Source organism: Carex rostrata, chromosome 2 (assembly GCF_964058835.1).
Source record: "Carex rostrata chromosome 2, lpCarRost1.2, whole genome shotgun sequence".
NCBI classification, from domain to species: Eukaryota; Viridiplantae; Streptophyta; class Magnoliopsida; order Poales; family Cyperaceae; genus Carex; species Carex rostrata.
Window position 1 is genome coordinate 12,466,722 of NC_135919.1, and position 22,335 is coordinate 12,489,056.

The 22,335-nt window shown below is 33.7% G+C and overlaps 2 protein-coding genes and 2 non-coding genes across 4 annotated transcripts; 1 reads left to right on the top strand and 3 right to left on the bottom strand.

Annotated features, from left to right (window-relative positions):
- The first annotated feature begins 5,538 nt into the window (after window positions 1-5,538).
- LOC144575309 (zinc ion binding protein) lies at window positions 5,539-10,557 on the top strand. Its single transcript, XM_078325406.1, has 7 exons — window positions 5,539-5,677; window positions 6,666-7,214; window positions 7,687-8,094; window positions 8,359-8,602; window positions 8,688-8,887; window positions 8,961-9,205; window positions 9,377-10,557. The coding sequence occupies exons 2-7, from the start codon at window positions 6,943-6,945 to the stop codon at window positions 10,459-10,461; spliced, it is 2,454 nt and encodes an 817-aa protein (XP_078181532.1). The 5' UTR covers window positions 5,539-5,677; window positions 6,666-6,942; the 3' UTR covers window positions 10,462-10,557.
- Window positions 10,558-12,252: 1,695 nt separating this feature from the next.
- On the bottom strand, window positions 12,253-12,326 carry TRNAI-AAU (transfer RNA isoleucine (anticodon AAU)). Its single transcript has one exon. It is a non-coding gene; the product is annotated as a tRNA-Ile (tRNA).
- Window positions 12,327-12,420: 94 nt separating this feature from the next.
- TRNAI-AAU (transfer RNA isoleucine (anticodon AAU)) lies at window positions 12,421-12,494 on the bottom strand. The gene has a single exon. It is a non-coding gene; the product is annotated as a tRNA-Ile (tRNA).
- Window positions 12,495-14,326: 1,832 nt separating this feature from the next.
- On the bottom strand, window positions 14,327-16,339 carry LOC144550155 (BAG family molecular chaperone regulator 1-like). The gene is made up of 4 exons (XM_078298526.1): window positions 15,960-16,339; window positions 15,580-15,836; window positions 14,763-14,909; window positions 14,327-14,486 (listed from the first exon to the last, which is right to left on the bottom strand). The coding sequence occupies exons 1-4, from the start codon at window positions 16,159-16,161 to the stop codon at window positions 14,355-14,357; spliced, it is 738 nt and encodes a 245-aa protein (XP_078154652.1). The 5' UTR covers window positions 16,162-16,339; the 3' UTR covers window positions 14,327-14,354.
- Between the last annotated feature and the right edge of the window lie 5,996 nt (window positions 16,340-22,335).

Consider the following 22,335-nt stretch of genomic DNA (forward strand, 5'->3'; position numbering starts at 1 on the left):
GTTTGTCATTCTAAATGACGTACAATTAATTATAATTAATTATACCAAGTATAACTAATTATAACCATTAGTTTTTGCTTTGTCATTTTTAACATGACAAATATAATTTAATTATAACACGTATAATTAATTATAACCATCTTAATATTGATCATAACCAATTTATAATCAATCACAATAAGATTCTCCGATTAACTCCTATATGGTGTGACCCAATAGGATATGTGTTATGTTGGTAAATAGAATTAAAACTGTTTTAACTTCTATAATCATAGGAGGCATCTGGCAGTATACACTATGACCATCCAATTACACAGATGATGATGTACTGTACAATATCACGATCCAGTAAACAATTTACTTGTGTCTGTTCTTCTGTCTCATAGCTATCAAATCAGTTTCAAGGTAGATGTGTGTCATCCTTGCTAACTGTATCTTTTCTTGATCTTGAGTAGATTATCAAATATAATTACTCTTGTAATTATACCGCATGCAGATAATCTAACTCTACCAAGGGGCCTAGTGATGCTATAGCTCGTATAGAGATACGAGGGACAAATAGTATTCTTGGCAGACTATCACTTCCTCAGCTAAGCTATACATATGGAAATGCTACCGTTATGACTGCTTTTTACGGACAGCGTTAGATAACACTCACACATACATATTTCTTAGTGGGAACGATAAATACCTCATACTGTAGAACTTGACACTGAATGAAAACATAAATGACACGAACACAATTCTATTTAATGTTTCATTCGGGGTCTGTCAAATACCATGTTCCTAGAATATGTATCCATGTGATTAAAATGACATCTCGTGTCAGGTGGTTTGTAAAACTTAACCATCTTTTAATCCACATGCTAACCTTATCGCGGTAATTAGTGTTCCTGCTAATTACCTTGGTCAGTGACTTTTAAGAGTATATATTATCTATATTATGGAGTTTCACAATTTCAGTCATGAACTCGAAATGATCCATAATTTCAATAATACTCAAGGCAACAAAATGATATATAAATAAACATTCAATTCATGAACAGAGCTTTATGATAATTTATCGTATTATTGACTTCTAGATTATTACAAACTAACAATGAGTGCCATCCCAAAGCACATCCCACGTCCACCCCTACCACCTGAACACCCGGACCTTATAACCGAGCATAACTTCCACTGGCAGAAGGAGTTGTACGACCACTTCATCAAGCAAGGCCTTGATCCTCCACCACAGCCATGATCAGGTATTGTTTTTCAGCTTCCCTATTTTTTTCATTATCTCTATGACTGCATTAGGGACAATGCAGATTTTAAGTTTGGGGGAGTTGAATTAAAAGTCTCTTTGATTTTCTTTGTTTTATTTAGGTTTCATAGGTTTCATATTGCATTTAAGTTAAACTATGATTTCTCTTGGGATAAATTTGGAAATGGCAAAATTTTAGAAATTATGCTTGGTATTGGATGTTTATTACTGAATTTTAAAGGATATCAAGAGATGTAGTGAGGAGACGTTTTAATAACACCACAATACACATTCGAATTGTTTTGATTAAATTGCTCGAATAATAGCTCTTTGGAATTCATTTTCTTTGAGAACCTAAATAATTTTGTAAAAATATGTTAGAATTGGTAGAAGGGGTGTGTAAGAAAAACAGAAAGCTCAAAAACAGAAAAGGGCAAAAAAAAATGTCAAACTACTCCGCTGATCTCGGCCCGATAAGTAGCCGGGTGCATTCATGTGCCCCATGTTTGCATTCGCGCGAAGATAAGGGAAAAAGGGATTATGAGTATGCAAAGCACCCTAATTATTGTCAATTTATCGAGAATAGGGAAGCTTGTGTCATAAAAAGAAAAAAAAAAGAAAATAAATAAATAATATCTTATTATGCCCCAACTTTGAAACAATTCCCCAAAAGTCAATTTGTGAGAAAATTTAGAGTTCTCAATTACATGATCTAGGAGAAAATAATTTAGGAGGTTTATTATTCGTATTGTAGTATAATCATGACAAAATTGTTGTTTATGTGTGGTGTGAACCAAAATTACCCTAATTATATCCTTAGTATTATTTGACCTTTAGTGGTAAACATTTGATTCTCAAACATGATTTCTAGGTTTTTCACTTACACATTTTTCTCAAGGAATTCATGGTAATAAAATTAGCTTAGGTATCAACCGCGTACCCTAGTTTGGATTTGTTTTGCTTGAGGGCAAGCAAAGTTTAAGTTTGGGGGAGTTTGATGAATCATAACTTGACGCATTATTTGACATACGATTAAGCCTAAAATTGGTCCTAATTGTCATGTTTTATTGCATTTTATTTATTATTTTGTTTAATTTTAATTAATGTTAGTCAAGACACAAGATACTGCGCAAGTTGTTAATTATTGCAGAGTTGGAGCACGAAACCGCGCAATTTGCATTTGCACAGAAGATCAAGAATACCAAGCCGAATGGAGGAAATAATTCTTATCAAATTCAATTAAGGCATATTATTTGGCTGGTTTCACCTGGCGCAGATTGGTTACCAAATGAAGCGGCATTTTGATTTAAGTGCATGATGACTTATTTAGCCCATTTGAATTTATTACCAAAAAGGGGAGATTTGATTAGCTGATATATTTGGCTCTGGCTTGGAACCAGGGCATCTCTGTTTTTTTAGCTTTTAATCTTTGCACCTTGAATTTTGAGGGAATTCGGCCAGAGACAAAGAAAAAGAGGGGAGACTCGGTGAGAGGAAAAATCGAAGGAAAAGAAGAAAGCGGCAGCCCGACTCTTCGAATTCGGTTTTAGCAATCTTTTTATTCTTCTCCTTTTCTTTTATTTTTATGATTTTAATGAAATCAAATATGACTTGTGCTTGTGTTGAAAATATGCTTGGCTAAACATTTTATCTAGGGATATGGGAGTAACTTGATACTTTTGTTATGTTAATTTAGTTGTTTGAATTTTATTTGTGGTTGTGATGTTGATTTGTTTATGAATGCTTGAATGGTTTGTTTAGTTATTTCTCATTTTATTAAGGGATCTGCTAATAATAAATTGAGACCGAAAGGAGAAATTTATATTAGAAGTACTTTTTAAAATAGCGATAGTTATGCAAACAATATTAGGTAAATTTGGTGATGGACCGAAAGGAGAAATTGAATTACTAGAACAACATAAATAAACTTAAGTACTCGGAGCTACGAAAGTAGTCCAAAAGGCTTTTGGGGAAAAACATGGGTTATCAAATAGCTTAATGGGTTTAGATTAAAACTGGTAAGCCACGAACGTAGGAGACCTATTTAATCTAGATACGGTGCGAAGCCACGAAAGTGGATAAACATCTACCTTAGGAAAACACCCCCTCAATAATTGCAACCCAAATATTAGAAATACATAATTAAAAGTATCATAGTGAAACCATAACCCTAGATATTCATTCCCTCTGATATTTCTCATCATTTTCTGTTTCTGGAATTTATTCTGCATTCTGTTAATTCAAGTTGCATTTTGATAATTCAATCTGCATTCTGTCTGGAATTCAGGCTGAGGTTCTGGAATTTAGTCTGCATTAGTTTATAATTCATTCTGCATTTAGTTAATTTATCCAACATTTTTATAATTTAGTTTAAAAGAAAACCACTCAATATTTGCTTGTCTAGATTACTGAAAACCGGAAAACCAGTACTTACAATACCTCTCTGTGGTTCGATACCCAAATTACTAAGCGATAAGGTCATGCCCTTGTGACCGAATTGTATTAGAATTAGAGATTAAATTGTTAAGCTACCAAAAATACCATCAGACCTACGAAATTTTAAGACCCTTCCTTGGGAGTTAATAACAGCTTGCAAAGGGATGTTTGGATTGGAACTAATATTAAAAAGAAAGGAGAATCAAGAAGCCATATGACAGTTCTTATACCATATGTCAGTCCAGAATAGGACTTGTGTGTTGGCGCCCGGTTCATATGTCACACTAATTGCCCCCAAAGAATGTAATGTTAAAATTTGAGACCAAAACTCAGATTTGTGTGAAGAGGAAATATTATACATGTAGATAATCATATCTTTCCAAGGACTACTATAAATGGGGTCTTTAAATTTCCACCACCATTTCATAAGTAAATTTAAATCCATATTCATTGGCAAAGCAAGTTCTCTGCCAACTTATCAAGTGATATTTTTTTTGTTCCTATGTTAGTCCCTTGCCACAAAAATCGACGACGAATTTGGTCAATTTTTTTATTACAGTATCAAGAATTTTGTAGATAGACAAGAAATATAAAGAAACTGACGAGAGGACTGTATTCAATAGCGTTAATCGCCCACCTATAGACAAGAGACTACCCTTCCAGTTTTGTAGTTTCTTTTCTACTTTATCAGTAAGAAAAGTTCATTCCAAGGTAGTCAATTTCTGTGTATGTAATGGCAAGCCTAAATATTGTATTGGAAAGGAGGCAGTAATACATCTGAAATATGAGTATTTGGTGACATCAGGTATATTTATTGGATACATGTAAGTTTTTGTATAGTTGACCTTGATACCTGATAATGCTTCAAAGGCTATAAGAGCCCACCATGCATTTTCTACGTTAGCTTCATCAGCTTTAAGAAAAATGATTGTATCGTCGGCATAGTGACAGTTTGTATGAGCATGAGTATCTAAAATTGGTGGCCCTAGTCCAACTAAAGTATTTGTATCACTGCCTTTCTTAAAAAAAAATTACTAAGAGTATTGGCTGCTAGGATATATAAGAATGGGGACAAGGGATCACCTTGCCTTACCCCTCGTTTACAAAAGAAATAATTAGTAAGTTCCTCATTTATATTTATACAAGATTAGGAGCTAACTAATCATTCTGTTATCCATTTTATCCATTTGGGTCCAAAACCTCTACTATGAAGTATATCTAAAATGTATTGCCAATTAATCTTGTCATATGCTTTTTCGAAATCTACCTTGATAATTACACCTTCGTCATTATTATTCTGACAAGAGTGTAATATTTCTTGACTTAGTACCACATTATCTAAAATGTATCGTCCTTTAATAAAAGCGGCTTGGCTATTATCAATTATTCTATGCATAATAGATTTTAATCAAAAGGTCAATATTTTAGATATTATCTTGAAACTACATTTTATAAGCTAGTTGGTCCCAAAAAATTTGATAGAATTTGAAGAATTTGAAGCTGAAACCATCTGGGCCAGAGCCCCACCAAACCGCTCCTCTACCTCTCCACCCCCACACGCCTGCTAAATGGCCCGTGGATAAATTAATGTTGGACAGGTTGGGATACAGACAAGGCTCAAAATTGGGTTCATGTTCAGGACTGGTCTGAAACAATTATTGAATAGTCCGTTGAACACCCCAAATCCAATGAACGGGCTTCGAGCAGCCATTTGAGCGCCTCTAGGTTACGCCTCTCTCTCTCCCGTTTGAGCGCCTCTATAGCCCGTCTGAACAATTAACGATATTTCACTTCTTCGCCACCTCTCTCTCAGTCCGCCACTCGCCTCTCTCTCTCTCGTCCTAGAGGCGCGCCACCCTTCCTGAGACTGTACCGTTGCATCAATCCCTCTGCCTGAAACAGCGTCCGCTCCGCACGTGCAAGGATTGTAAGGGAAAGTTTGATCGGATCATACCTATCCCTCTGCCTGTAGATTCAACACTGCTCATTTTGAAGGTCAGTAAAAGTTTCTATTATTTTAACTTTATTGAATCAAGTCAATCAGTGAAAAGCACTAAAAAAAATTCACTGAAGATCATTTGATAAATTGACTTTTCTTTTATAGGCATTTGATAATATTACCTTTTCAGTTGAATTTTATGGTAATTGACTCAATAAAAAAACATTAGTTGTCTACAATTTAGTTTGTTATTGATATCGGGTGATAGTTTATAATGTTTTGAATATCAAGGACTTATTTACTATGTATAAATATCAATTCAATGAGGTCCATTATTGGATTCTTGACATATTGTGATTTGGGACAATCTGTTCAATTGTACAGTACACATTTTTTTAAATTTTATCAGAATTTTGTTGGTCTTTGTATTTGAGTGCTCAAGTTTTGTATCACTTTCATATTAATTAATCTTATGGGGATATAAGAGTTAATTAGAAAAAATGATGGTGGGATTGAACAGATATAACTTCATTAAAAGTAAACGGTTAGTTTGTAATTTTGATACCAGTCGCATATATGTTCCACTTGCCATTGACAGTTCAGGTACATAGTCAAATATATGTTTTTACTTGTGTAAGGTCAAATTATTAATGCTGTCATATAAAAGTGGCATATATGCAGGTCATATAAAAGTGTCATATGCTACCACAAACACAACTATTTGGCATATACTTATTTTGAACCTAATTTCTAATTTGTGTTGGTCTCAAGGGGAAACAAGGAGGAAATTTGAAAGTGTTTCCACGGCTGTACAATGAACACACCAGATTCAGGGAAAGTGTACCAGTACTGTTATTGTTGTGGCTCAGTGGACTTGTTTCTTAAAATTCATCACAAAAGGATATATTAGTGAGATCGTACCATTTGCTGTCTATAGCTAACTTCATGTTGCATCTCATTACCAACTAAGGTTTAACTGGTATCCCTTCTTTAGAATAGCTACTTTATTCTGATAAATTTGTTTATAAATTTTTTGTTGTACAGGTATCCCAATTTTGTGTCATTCACAGCACTATTGTATAGGAATGTTAATGAATTGTGAATTGGACGGGCTTTCCCGAACTGCATGTGATTTGGACTGGCTTCTCTGAACTAATCTTAAGGTGAAACAGGCTGAGTCCAAACCGGGCTCAGTATTGAACATGAATTGGTCAGGCCGAGTTCGAACGGGCTTTACAGAGTTCATAAATTGAGCCGGGCCGACACTCATTAGCAGGCCTACCCGCACGGCACACACCACTTCTACATTCCAATTATACAGATGGCAAGATGGGATGAAATTCTATCCTTACCTGTACAGAACCCACCAACTCCCGAGCTCTCTGCAGCTGACATCACATGGTCTAAAGTGGAGGGTTGGAAAGAGACCATGGATCGGCTTGCACTAATACCTTATTCACGGATTAATGATTTTGTGAGAGGCGAATCCAACAACAAAGAGTGCCCAACCCGTTTTCACGTTGAGGCGAGGAGGAAGCGCTCCACTGAGTCAAGTTGTAAACCTAAAGTCGATGGCATCCTTGAATATATTCTGTCAGTACCATTTCTATCTTTTATCTTTATCTTGTATTGTTGGTCTTTTTTCTAGCTTTTGTATGGTTTCAAGTTATCCCTAGTATTTTTTATTGGCATTTGCAAACAACATCCAAGTTTTTATTATATTTGTTTCTCGTAGCAACCTTATTTCAAATATGTTGATTGCTCCAAATTAATGACTATTACGGTGTAAATTTGGCATTCTGTAAATAATGGGAGTTTTCCACCTCTCTAGTTAGCCGGTGTGCAACATATTTTTTGCAGTATCAACATTAAATTGAGCATGTGAGTTCAGATGTTGGTTTTTTATTTGGTACGAACTGGTTATGGAGTGATTTAATCAGCTTATTTGAAAAAGTCCAAGCAATTGCTCAGTACTTTTGTAGAGCCAGTATGATGTTGCGTTTAATTTGCATGACAAACATATGTGCAACAGTAACTAGACAATCTGACAAGTTCATAAAATCAGATACTGGTGCTCATTCGGACCTGACGACCACAGAAAAGGTGGTGCGGTGCGTCCAAGTCGGGCTTATGCTGTACGTAGAAAAACTCCAGCTGGTAGGCCCAATACAAAAAGAGGTTGCACATGCCACTTCATCGTAAAACGGCTAATTGCAGAGCCCTCTGTTGCCCTTATAATATACAACAAAGATAAGCATATAGACAAAAATGGGTTGCCATGTCATGGCCCTATGGATCAGAAGGCAGCTGGCACACGAGCCATGTTCGCTCCCTACATTTCTGACGAGTTTAAGCTTCAGGTCATGTCATTGCTACATGTGGGTGTCCCAGTTGAAACGATAATGCAAAGGCATACTGAGGCGGTGGAGAGGCAAGGTGGGCCCTCCAATAGAGATGATCTTCTCACTCACAGGTAACATCAGATCCTGGTCTAGTTTTTCTTAGTAGTCCTCATGAGGATCCAAAAAAGACAGAATTCATTGAAAGTGGTGTATGTATTAAAAATTTATTAAATATTTATTAATAAAGAAGAAAAGTACTATTAACAAAGAGAGATAAATAAGGGGTTTATTTATGTAAATTTAAGTAGTTAGGATGCTTTGTTTTTATCCGTTTTAAATCTCTCTAATGGATACTGTTGTAATTTCCTTTTTTTATTGTTGATTGGTTGAATTAGGTGTGTAAGGAGGATGGAGAGGAAAATAAGACGGACTACATATGAACTAGACTTGGATGATGCACTGAGTGTTAGTATGTGGGTAGAAAATAACCAAGACCAAGTTTTTTTCTTTGAGGATTACTCAAAGTCAGACAGTTTTGTTATTGGTATCCAAACCGATTGGCAACTGCAACAGATGATCCGCTTTGGCAACCGGAGCCTCCTTGCCTCAACCTCCAAGTTTGGTTCCAACAAACTTAAGGTAAGCATATATTTTGTGGTTTGATGTGCTTGGTTAGAAGTATATTACTTTTGTTGATATCAGGTATATAATTTTTTTTGTTTAGTATCCTGTTTACAGTGTACTTGTATTCGACTCTGACAAGAATCCTATTCCGGTGGCATGGATCATAACGCCGAATTATTCAAATGGTGATATACACAGATGGTTGGGAGCACTTTACCACCGGGTTCGCACCAAAGACCCCACATGGCAGTTGGGTGGTTTTATCATTGATGATCCACTAGCTGATGTGTTTTCCATCAAGTAATATTTTAATCCCTCTATCTCTGCCAATTAAATTCTTAATATTTGTCTGATCTTGTAAATTGTAAGACAGGGAATTGTTGCATTGCTCAGTCTTGATCAGCTTTTGGCGGTTGCGCCATGCATGGTACAAAAATCTATTAGCAAAATGCTCTAATTTAGAGATATGTGCTATGATTTCAAAACAACTTGGAGAAGCAGTGCACAGCATATGTGATGGTACAGGAGACATGGGCCTCTTTGAGGCTTTTCTAGATAATATTGTGGGTTGTGCTGAATTTTCAGATTATTTTAAGGCTACATGGTTTCCTCGACTAGGTTTGTAATATGAGCTCTTTTATGAAAACATTTATATAAGATACCTGTGCATCATTGATACTATAAAGTTGAAATAATTTCCTGAAACAACATAGTGCATCCTAAATGGTAGAAATAATAATATAACCAACGCTGAACAAAAATTCACCTTGTATGCCACTTTTTTCTCAGGGGTGTGGATCAAGGCCCTAAGATCCCTTCCAACTGCTACGTCAGAGGTTGCTTCCGCCATAGAGAGCTACCACCGCCTCTTGAAAATTAGACTCCTTAATGAAGAAGACCAGAATGTGTACCAGCGCGCAGATTGGCTGGTACAGAAACTCAGCACAAAGGTGCACTCCTACTACTGGCTAGACGAGTACTCTGAAAAAGAAATCTTCTCAAGGTACTGGAAACATGAATGGAAAAGAGGACTCGGTGCATGGAAGGAGGGGTCACAAATTCCAGCCGCAGACATAAAAATTGAACAAAACTGTGCTAAAGTGGTTTCTCAGGACAACAGAGAGGTGGTGCATGTGGTACTCAACCCGGGCTCTGAGTTTGCCTTGTGCGACTGTACCTGTTCAAAGGCTGGTTACATATGCAAGCATGTTGTCAGCTCAACTAGGGTTTACCGTGAAAGGGGCCTTGCAGGTCCATCAATAAGTATGATTTGTTACAACCGTGCTTTAATGAGCGTGCTAGATTGTGTGCCTACTGATTGTTTGGTGCGGGACCATGCAGTTGGGCTGACAGTGCGTGTTAGAGAAGAGTTGGCCTTTTTGCTTTCTACAAAGAGAAAGAAGGATAAAGAGACTCGGGTAAAAGAATTTCAACTGTCCCCTGAAAAGAGAGAAAATGAGACAAGTTTTTCTAGAGATGATGAATTGGAGGCATCTGAGAAAAGATCAGAGAAAAACGATGGTATGGAAAAGACTGGTGATGGTTACTTGAATCTTGAAGGGGAGACGTCTATGATGGATATTGACCCACAATCCAATACTGAAAAAACCGATTATTATTCTGATGCCAGAGCTGTCAATAGTGCAGATAAGACTGTTGATAAATCGAATGATAAAAAGGATGACATCATAGAAGATGAGATTTTAGAAATCCGCCCCTCTGAGCCGATGGCAGTAGACATTCCAGAAAAGGTTGTGTCCAATGGTCCAAAATTGCATCAGGATGTCGATATAACCAATGGATTAAATGAGAGTAGTGATCAAATTGTCGTTGAAAGTAGTGTTGACTTAGATAAAAAAAAAATGTACAGCTAGGTTGCACGGTAGGATTATAGGTGATTGTGCTGATATGAATGATGCTGATACCTGAAGTAAGCAATGAGTTACACTTGTGCCCGATTACTATAAAAATGATTACCATTTTGGTACCTGAAGTTTAAACACTTTCCTTTGGGTGATCTTTAGCTCCCCTAAGAACCTTTGGAGTTAAAAATGAACTGAATATGTGATGTATTACTTTGAAAAAGGTTTTTCCGCACTCCTGATTTGTTTTATTGGACAATGTTTTAAAATGCCTATCTTCATTAAATCCTTCTAATTACATGCTAAGCTTATGGACCAAGATGAGATGACATAAACTTCTGGGACCAAAGTGAGAAATATGTCTTGAAGAACCACCCATCTAATTTGCAAGTAGAGCTGTTGAAAGTCTGGTATCATGTTTTGTCAAATAACAAAGACTGATTTAAAAACTGTGGGCATAACTAATTAGGAATTTCCTTTTTTTTTTTTTGTCGTGAACCTAGACTAAATTATTTATCAGAATGTATTAATGTTGTCATGTTGATATCTTGTTTTGTGTGAACTGCTTATTTTATTTTGCACAGTTGTTGTTAACAAGTGATTTAACATAATTGACTATTGACTAGTTCATGTCTCTTGTCAGTTGTTACCGAACTTCTTTATCATATCCTCCAAAAAAACAAAGTTATTCCAAACCTGCCCTCATTTTTTTAATATTTCAAAAAATATTCCTACCACAGTTGACTCTGTCAACTACAGCTGGCATTGCGGTAGAATATGGGGTCTAAAAAAAAGGAACTTCTCAAAACAAATAGCGTATAGATTACCAGTTTTGTTATGTGAATAAATAACAGAATAAAACGGAAACACTGGATTAGATAGTTTATAAAAAAAAAACTACTCAAACAAAACTAAAAATTGAGTTGGAGCATGTACGGTTAATTTTTTTTGTATTGATACTCAATTAGAATGTTAATTATTGTAAATTTTTTTTTTTGATAAATAATTAACAAATCGTAGAATCAAACACTTCAACTAAAGTATTAAGGTCTTAAAATGATTTTTTTTTTATTCTTGATTGTGTTGGCTTCTGTGTGTCGGGTAGACTCCATTTGCAATCTATGAATTGTGTTCAAACGCTTAAATAAGAGTTTTATGCTAAAAAGTTATGATTGTTTAAAATTTGAATAATGTATTGATGTTTTAATGCAAAAAATATTGATAACGTGTTGATGTTTTATACATTGGTTAATTTCAGCACAAGTGCACCAACCACCAATACTTCATTGCAAAAAGGTATCGATGCAAAAAAAAAAAAAAAATCGGTTCATTATTTATGTCTTAGCACAAAAAAAAGATCTTCAAAATTAAAAATAAAATAAAATAATCATGCTCCTAGAGAAAGAATTTAGTCACGCCGTTATCAGTCACATCACGTGTGTCAATCGCATGATATAACTCGCGTGTCGCGTGACGTGACTGTCATTCATCGTTTTAATCATGTTACATCACGTCACGTGACCAATTTTTTAAACATTATTTTGTAACATTTTCTTGTTATTTTACTATTTGAATAATAGAATATTGCGTTTGTAACATTTTCACTGCTAATTACAATACCTGAATTTCATATTTCTGTTTAGATCCTGACCGTCCGATCAGAATATTTATTCATCGTATCATGTTTGGTTTGCTATCACGTCTACGCCCTTCAATAACTTTCCAATATTTTTTGTTTGTTTTGCTGAAAAATAAAAGTTTAATTGGTTGTTTGTTCTGCTGACTGAAAAATAAAAACTTAATTGGCCTATACAGGTCTCGAACCTGTGACCTTCGCGTTATTAGCACGACGCTCTAACCAACTGAGCTAATAGGCCGATTTGTTTTTTTCTATTTAAGATTTTAGAACTACAAAGCTTATGAAAAAAGAAAGGTTAAAATGACAAAACTGTTCAAGACAATAAAAAAACGTGGCCCATACAGGTCTCGAACCTGTGACCTTCGCGTTATTAGCACGACGCTCTAACCAGCTGAGCTAATAGGCCGATTTTTATTAATTTTTGAAATTAAACCTACAAATATGAGGCTTATTTGCTAATAGTTCTTCTTTCCATTCATAATAATGAAAATAGCTGAACTCCATACTGCAGCCATTTTTCATTTAGTTCAGTGATTTTGCTTTTGGAAAGCCAATTTTATTTTGGTTTAAATATTTTGTTACGTCCGATAAATAATTATAGTAGCGCAGTTTACATTTTTGTGGCTCCTCTTAATTACTAAAAGTAAAACAAAACAAAAAACAAGAAGCTGACAAAATCACAATGCTAGTGCACAATTTTCCACATCATAATATACAAATTAAAGGTCAATATACTCATTTAGTTTAATTTATATCTTTAAGTAAATTCATCTTGGCTAGTTCCGGTTCGGTCTGGACCAAACCGATAGAACAAGCACACAGAGTGCCAGGCGTGCGATGATATATCCTCAACTTAACTAGACCATTGGTGAGAGAATCAAGATGATGACAACCAACAACTAATTCACGATGATAGTCATCAATTAGCAACACTTATGTCACATGCCCACAGTGATAACAAATTATTGAAGACTTGTTCTAGAACACTGGCTAAAAATACCGTATTATGACTAAGAATAAAAATAAATTAAATGAAATACTTGTGCTAAAACGTGTTTAATTATTCGAGTGAGCGAACTTTGTCCAGATGTGCATTCAGCGGGTTGTGTTTCTTTATAGGGACACGTCCATAAAAATAGTTGATGAAGGATTTATTAGTTTGTTTGTGAGAAGAAATAAGAGGAGAAAGAGGTTTTCGTGTTGATTTAGTTTCTTCATACTTTTATATTGCCTAAATGAGAAAACAATGATGATTTGTATAGACTATAATGCATTCAGGGGCGGACCCAGGATTTTCGTCAGGGGAGCAAAAAAATATTAAATCGGGTTTAAATAGCTTATCGGATTTAAACTCATTAACTAATTGGGTACTCGATAAAAAAAAAATATTTTGACTTATATTTTTCAATACCCTGACTTATAATTTATGATCCTATAACTTATAATTAATATTACTAATCATAATTCAAGTAATTTATTTTGATTTTAATACTAAATTTAACCCGAATTACAAATCAAACATCCAGAGGAGGGAAAAAAATTTCTAGGGAGGTGCAAAGTCGATCGGTACTAATAAATCATCACTAAAACTCGAAATCCAGGAGAGGGCATGATTATCATAATATTACTATCTAATTAAAAAGTTATGCTTAAAGTAGGTCGAAAGAATGAGCAAGGCATAGTGAATAGATTATATTAATAAATAATACATCATTATGGTAATTACTTTGAAATATATACATAAAAAATTTAATTGAAATTGTTAGTTTTACTATTGGAAATCATAGATCAGAAAAAGAAAAAGATCATGAGATCAAATGTTTATTTCATGATACAGTCATTCTGCAATCACTCCCATCTCAGCTGTGATCAAGGAAAAAAGAAACGAATCACAAAAAATGAAAAAAAAAAAAAAAAGGATAGCAAAGAATTCGTATCCTGTGATTTTAACTCGAATTTTGAGTTTAAATCTGGACTCTTCGATTTAAATCCGCACGCACAAATATTACCGTGTATTACGTGCATGAGCCGGATTGACCCGAATTCTGATCGGACTGTCCAAACATAAACTAAAATGGTGCGTTAATGCAGAGGATGCAGACTCTAATAGCAAAGGCATGACATGAGCTGGTGAGATATTTGAGCCTTCATTGACACATTGTAATCACAGCGAAAGATTATTATATAACAGTGTATGAAACAGCTATACGACATACATTTGGGAGTTTTCATTCACTTTATAAGTGGCACAATTTTGCTCGATCAGTCAAGACCCAAATGTGTCCCATTTGGTTGCAAGATCAAACCGGTTCATGCTCCTGTCAGTTTTGTTGAAAGGGTTTGCATTTATTGCCTTCAACATGTCTAGTCTCTCCACATGACTCTGTACCCGCCTCACCTAGAATTTTCAGACATAAGTTGATTGATCTGGAACTTGTTTAAACAGTAACCACGGAGAATTATAATTTATAAATGAACGTACACCAATTAACAATTAATAGCAATAGAGAACTTTTTCGTTTGTTCTTCTATTTTGGACAGTTTTTGGTATCACAGCATTTGGAACAGACTGGTACAATGAAATTGTTATTCTTGGAAATTGAATTCAGATATCAAATGGGAAAAGTAAGAAATGCATAGTAGTAATTAGATGGGAAGTGTTGCTGAGATATACCTCAATCCTCCTCTGAGCTTTGGCCTCACCATCTGCCTCTATACTATCCAGCTTTAACAGCTGCACCATCAGTAACTCTGACAGAACTGTAATTTCCTTCTCAGGAATTCTTTTGTCACCACGCATGCTGGATTCCAAAATAGAAACCTACAACATGATATCATGCCCTCAAAATATTTCTTTTGGAGAAATAGGTGGTATTGTACAAAATCAAGTCTCAATTATGGCCACAATACACATATATGTTTCTTTTAATTATCGTTTTATGACTTTTCTTTAGGTTTTTCTTTTTTGGTCAATTGCGTAAATGTGGTGTTCTGTAGCTGAATGATATCTACAAGTTTGCAGTTGTAAAATCACATTATTCATCACATATCTTTTCTATTTAACATCTACTGTTGATTAACAGGATATACTGTAAGAGTTCCTGATCTCAAATCCAAGCACAACCAAATTCATCAATTAATTTATTCCCAATATTTATTTCTACCCATGACTTTGGTCAATGCTTACATCAACTAAAAGCCAAAAAATAATATTATATGACTAAAGAGATAATAAATAGGAGATATTAGGTGTATAACTGTATATTGTGAAAGATAATTAGTTGGAGATGTTTAAAAAAATTTCAAGCCTACAAATAGATCTATATAATGATAATCAAATCGTACACAATTATATAAGATTCATTTTCTCTTGACTCTCTCTAGAATTATCACTAACAAATAAAGAAACCACATCCACATCAGCTTAAGTACTCAAAAATTTAAACAAATAATTGGTCAATAGTAATATTAATCGCTTTATTAATTATTACCTTCTCAGAAAGCTTGTCCACCTCAGCACGGACCCGCGCGACAGCCTCACTTGCCTTAGTCCTGCCATGGTCTCTTCTAATGTTTTCCATCTTTCTCTCTCTGCTCGCGGGGTCCTCCATTAGAACCACCTTTGATGCATCCTTCACCCCCACAATGTGCAAAAATTCATTATTTTGCCTCTCCTTCCCTTGGAACAGAATCCTCTGTTCACACATCCCTAATCCCGAGGGTTTAGCAACAATCCTCTTCAACTCACCTTCACCAAAGAAATTAACAAAATCAAACATATAACCCAAATGAAATAAAAGCTAGAAACTTTTTCTAACCTTTTCCAATGGAAAGTGCAAAAATGAACGGAAAAAAAAAAAAAAAACAATACCAAAGGTAGCTTGAGGTGGTACAGTGACCTCGTGCAGGTACGAACCCTGAGAGACTAAAACCTTGATGGTCTGCGCAGCGGGTCCCACCCCACAGTGACCGGACCTCTTCTGGACCAGCATTCCTCCTGGACGGAGCTCCCAATCAACCCCTCCTCTGTTTGCTTTATCCAAAGGTGATGGTTTGGTGTATGATCGTCTCATCTTTTTATTAACCAAATCAAAAGGTATGAAAACGTGGGTAAAGAGAGGAGAGGAATAAATTGGAAAGCGATGGTTTTTAATTTGGGGTTTGGTGGGATGTGTTGAAGTTGAAAGGCTTCCTTCCTCGCAATAGAAGCAAGGATCGAGACGAGAGAGAGCGAGAGAGGTGCGAAAGGCTAAAGGGACTTGTGCAAAAGTGACGGAGAAGAAAGAGGCTTTAACAAGATTTGAACTCGTGTTCAGGAGCAAATACGCAATATTATTTGTTTTGAATTTAATCAAGAATAGTTAAACACGTGGAATGGGTCTACGATTAAAACACAAAATATAATAGTCGTCGGAGGGTTGGCGAAAAAAAATATATATGTTCTTTACAAATTGTTTGTTTGGATGTTGACAGATTATCAGATTTTACAATAATTGTTCAACTGTTTATTTATTTATTTTTATGTCTTGTTCGTTAGTTCAATTTTATATTTGAATAGTATTATGGTTGATGAAACCAAGAACAAATATCATAGAAATATTAAAAATAGGTCATATCTCGTTTTTTTTTTCATGAAGCATAATATTGTTTCTCATCTCTTAGTTTTATTTCATAAACGAACTACTATAAGATCAACCTATTATGTTTTTAGTATTGAAATGCATAGTTATTTCTCTAAATTCTATTATGCTTCCAACGTTGAAATGCATAGTACTCTAAAACCTTACAAAATATTAGTATTTTGTAAAGTTCAATTCTATAAATTTGAACTCATATGATTGTTAAATAATAATAATCGCACCCACATATCTTGTTAAATAGTAAAAAATAAACTTTTGAATGTGCGGATCGTTTCATGCATTGAATTCATATTTTCAATTTTAAAGTTAAAATAGTCGATCAGAACCGCTCAACATTATTATCATATGAAAATATACATGAAAACCAAATTTTATATATTTTTTAAATATTTTTACTATTTTTTGAGACAATTAGAAAATCACTTGATCTGAAAATTCTAAACCATCCGAAAATAGTAATTTTCTACCTACAAAAAAAATAGTAAAAAAATTCTAAAAAATATAAAATTTGATTTTTAGATATATTTTCATATAATAATAATATTGAACAGTTCAGATCGGCTATTTTGACATTAAAAATGAAAATATAAATTCAATGCATGAAACGATCCGCAAATTGCAAAGTAACATAACCTCACTCAATTCTATTTATCTTTGTCTATTGAATAATGTTTTCTCAATTAAGCAAAAAATCAGCGATAAATTCTCCAATTCGGTAACTTTCCTGTTGGAGTCTTGGAGACTTCATTTAACAAAGAGGAGGGTTCAAATGCACCATATCTTTCAAATTCTTTTTTTTTGTTTTCAAAATCCGAATAGTCAATCCGAACCGTTAGATGCGATCTATATATTAAGATGTGCTTGGAGACCAAATTTTAAATTTTTTGGAATTTTTTTACTATTTATTAAGCCACTTTGAAAATCGCTGATTTTACATTTTCTGGACCATTGGATCAGCGATTTTCAAAGTGGCTTAATAAATAGTAAAAAAAATTAAAAAAATGTAAAATTCGGTCTCCAAGCACATCTTAATATGTAGATCGCATCTAACGGTTCGGATTGACTATTCGGACTTTAAAAACGGGAAAAAAAATGATAGAGTGCATTTGAGTGCACAAAAATTTGGGTGCATTTGAACCCTCCTCTTTAACAAAATGACTTGTACTTCGGCTCAAAATTTTCTCCGTTGCGTGATATATGAAAATAGAACAAATATATTTAATTTGTATTTTGTAATATTTCCTGCATGAACTACTCCTATACATGAAAGAAACCCCGCTATATCTAGAGTAACCGTGAACCAAACCATTAATTTATTGTATTTTATTGGTCAGTTTATCAGATAATCTGATATCTTCTCCGCACTGAGCACGCGACATGTGGACAAATTGTACTACCTGTGCGTTAGAGTCGGCAAGACATATGGCACGGACAAAATCCGAACCAATATTTTCTTTGCTGTTTCGAGGGAGTCCGCCATCTTCTGCAGTAACTCAAAAGAAAATTTTTTGAGTTCGGCTATCTGATCAGGATTGGAGCCAGTCTGGCCTATGGCTACGACGGACGGAGTTCTTTAATATTTGTGTGGGTCTCAATCGGACGGATAAGATCTGTTAATGTATGTTCCAGAGGATACAAATTCGTTCCGAGGAAGGCCAAGAATAATTATTAAAAGACTGACATGCAGGGGGCGGGCTCAGGATTTTCGTCAGGGACAAAAAAATATCGAATCGGATTTAAATAGCTTATCGAATTTAAACTCATTAACTAATTGGGTATTTGATAAAAAAAATAATATTTTGACTTCTTTCTTTTCAATATCCGGCTTATAATTAATATAAACAATCATAATTTAAGAAATTTATATTTATTTTTAGTTTAGTAATTTTCGAAGTTCAAATAGTTGATTCAAACCGTTCAACATGATCTCTATATTAAAATGTATTTGAAGATCAAATTTTACATTTTTTTATTTTTTACTATTTATTAAGTATTTTACAAAATGGTTATTTTTAGACAATTTTGAATTACTAAAAAATAACAGTTTTATAAAATACTTATCATAAAAAATTCATAAAAATATAAAATTTAATGTCCAACCACATATTCCGTATCCGTGAGAGAATCCGAAAAACAACAAGGTGGAGTAGAGGCACGGTTGCGTTGCACTATGTCAATTAAAATTTAATTGAGGGCCATCACATGATATTAATTACATGACAAACAGTCAGAGAGACCATATGAGGTCGGTGTAAATGTGTAATAAAGTTAGGTGCCATACCATACGTATGTCATTTATAAATGATCAGTCGGAATCTCTGTTTTAATATAAAACTAAATAATTGGACTAAACGAGGTTTGATGAAACATACACGCAACTTTGAAAAAGAATAAGCTCACAAAATATTAGATATTTTAACTGGTATATTCTCACAAAAATAACAAAGATCGGGTGAGTTGGACCTGTCGGAAGTTTAGACCGAACTACTCGTGCACTTTTCTTTTGAAAGTGTTTTCGTGTTTAGGTCAACTGAAGACAAAGTGTTAGATGGATAATGGATTGAAGGCAAAGTCCTTAATCACGTTTTTATTAATTAAAAGAATCAATGTTAATAATTTGGTATTTAGCTTAAAAATTATGCTCGTCCAAGTTTCTAGGTATAAAAATAAATGGCCCTACGCGTTACCGTAATAATTTTATTATATCTCAGAATTAGTTTATATTCTTGTAGCAAATATAATATCTTTCGCATGTAAAGTTGCAAATTTTAAAGCCGAGGAAGAAAATTCTTATAGATATATAATTTGTTGGATATTGTATCTGATAAAATGAGATTATTTTTTTATTGCTCAGGAGAAAATGATAATTTTTATATATATGTTAAAAACTACGTAAGATTTTACTATTTATTTTTTAATCAAATTTTTATTTCGATTTATACCATTTTGTTGGGATCAAAAGCTTCTTACACTCTTTAGTGAATGATAAAAAGGTTACTTATTTCCGTTATCCAAGATTTTACAAAATTGAAAACCATTTGACTAAATTTTGACTAAATTGAATACACTCAATGTTATACCTCAAAGAAAATTGAAAATTGAACCCTCTGCATCTAAAATACCAATTTCATCTGTCATCTGTGTATATAAGAAATCAGATTTTCACTCTCGGCATAATTTAATTATTCAATCGTAAATGAAAATGCTATTCGTTTTTCCAATATACCAGAGAAAGACAAAAAATTGTCACAAAAATAACTCAACATCTATTGCACGAAAATGACAAATAAAAAAAAGGTATCGATCGTTTGATTGACAGTGTCATTATTCATTAATTGCAGCAGACGGGGACTGATGGAAAAGCTCCGGAGCAAGTACTTGTCAGATGTTGCTTGCGTGATGATAATAATTCTGGAATGGTCATAACGTCATTTATGACACAACAGATATCATAATTAGTGATAGCTATTTTTTCTTTTTTTTTTTGTTTTAGTGAAGGCTCTTAGTCACAGTGATAGCTACTCCGTTACAAACTTACAAATTACAATAGATAGCATAGCGAGTCGATTCTGTACGGAAACGCTCTCCGGTCAAAGGTAATCATAATTACCCGATTTAAGAGCAAGTACGATCTGCATCCTTGTCTTTTTAAATTTGTTAAATAACTGAATCATGATATTAGAATCACAGAGCTAGTAACTTTATATCAAATAAAATATATATACATATAGAGATTGACTAATGTGCATTCGAATGTATATGGGCCGAAATACACACGGTTCAAATTTGACTTTTCAAAATTCAAACAGTCGATCCGAACTGTTCATCTTGTTCTCCATATTAATATGTGCTTGGAGACCAAATTTTACATTTTTCTGAAATTTTTTACTATTTATGAAGTATTTTATAAAATTGTTGGTCCAACGGTGGCTTAACAAAACAGTAAAATCAGCAGCCACCGTTGGATCAACAATTTTGTAAAATACTTGATAAATAGTAAAAAAATTCAGAAAAATGTAAAATTTAGTCTCCAGGCACATATTAATATGGAGAACAAGATGAACGGTTCGGATTGATTGTTTGGATTTTAAAAAGTTAAATTTGGACCGCATGTATTTCGGTCCATATACATTCGAATGCACATTAGTCTCTCTCTCTATAATATACATAGTAACGGTCTGTGCCTGATGGGGTAAAGCTAGAATGCGTACCCTCTACGTTAACTCAAAAGGAAATCTTTTGAGTTAATGAATCCTAACCATCCGATCTTTTTTAAAATTCGTGCAGAATAGATCTGCACTAATATTAAAAAGTCCTCTATATCATAAGCAGAGACTGGATTTACTCCATTTAAAATCAAACGGTTGAGATTCATTAATTCAAAATATTCTTTTTGGAGTTAATGCGGAGGATACGCATTCGTAAAGATAGGGGCGTAAGTTGGACCCAAACTTACTGCATTTTTATATTCAAAACAAGAACGATGATATTTAAAATTTAATTGAGCGAGACATGTGGATTTAAAATTTAGAGTGGAGTTTTTTTTTACAGATATTAAATGTGAGTTGATAGACTAATAGACTAGAACTCTATCTTTATTATTAAAAAACGATTGTTTTTTTCTTCGAAGAATAAATGGGATCAGACTAACATTTCAATCCAAAGAAGGCATACTATTGGAACCAAATTATGGATCTATATAGTCTCATTGATTTCCACAAGTACTGTACCAATGACCATACAATGAAAAATCAATGGGATTGAACTAATTAGTTCAATCTCATTATAAAATAAAAGAGAGGAAAGGAATAATTTTTCATTTATAAAAAAAAACATTAAAATAAGAGAGGAAAAAATAGTTCCCTGGAATTACGATACAGAGATAGATTGAGGAAATAGTTTGGAGCTGAAAAAACTTTTCAAATCTCAAGTTTTTCTTTTTCTAATATAGTAACAACATCACAACTGACTACACTGAAATATTCCAACTTATAAAAAAAACAATGATAAGCTACGGACTTCTCCTCTTAAATTGAAGCTTATTTCAGAAACTATGATCATCTAAAAACAATGATTTTGTGTCTATTTTAAAATATTAAAAAAAATTCAAAAAATATAAAATTTGATCTCCAATCATATTAAACACTTTGAATTATCTGTTTGAACTTTAAAATTAAAGATAAAAATATTGGAATACGACTGAAGCATGAAATACTATGGCATTTGAGCTCTCCTCATTTAATTGATGTTTATAACCTTATTGTCGGTCCCGTCAATTAGGAAAATTCACAAGTAGTCCATTTCTAAATTTACAACAAAATTGAATGCTTGATTAATTAAATGTTATCTAAATGTATCCTCCAAAGTTTTAAATACAAACAGCAGGGAGTTAGATCTTTGTGCTTCTTGAGATTCACAATTTGAACACATGTTCATCAAGAACTTCTGAATTTATGCTGTTCATATTTTTGGCATAATTTTATTAATTTTATACAAAATATATATTTTTATTTTAATGGAAAATGGAAAGACAATATAAAATTTTGAGACCAAAGATTAAAAGAGATGATGCACTCATCCTACGTTTCTTGCATACCAAGCAAGAAT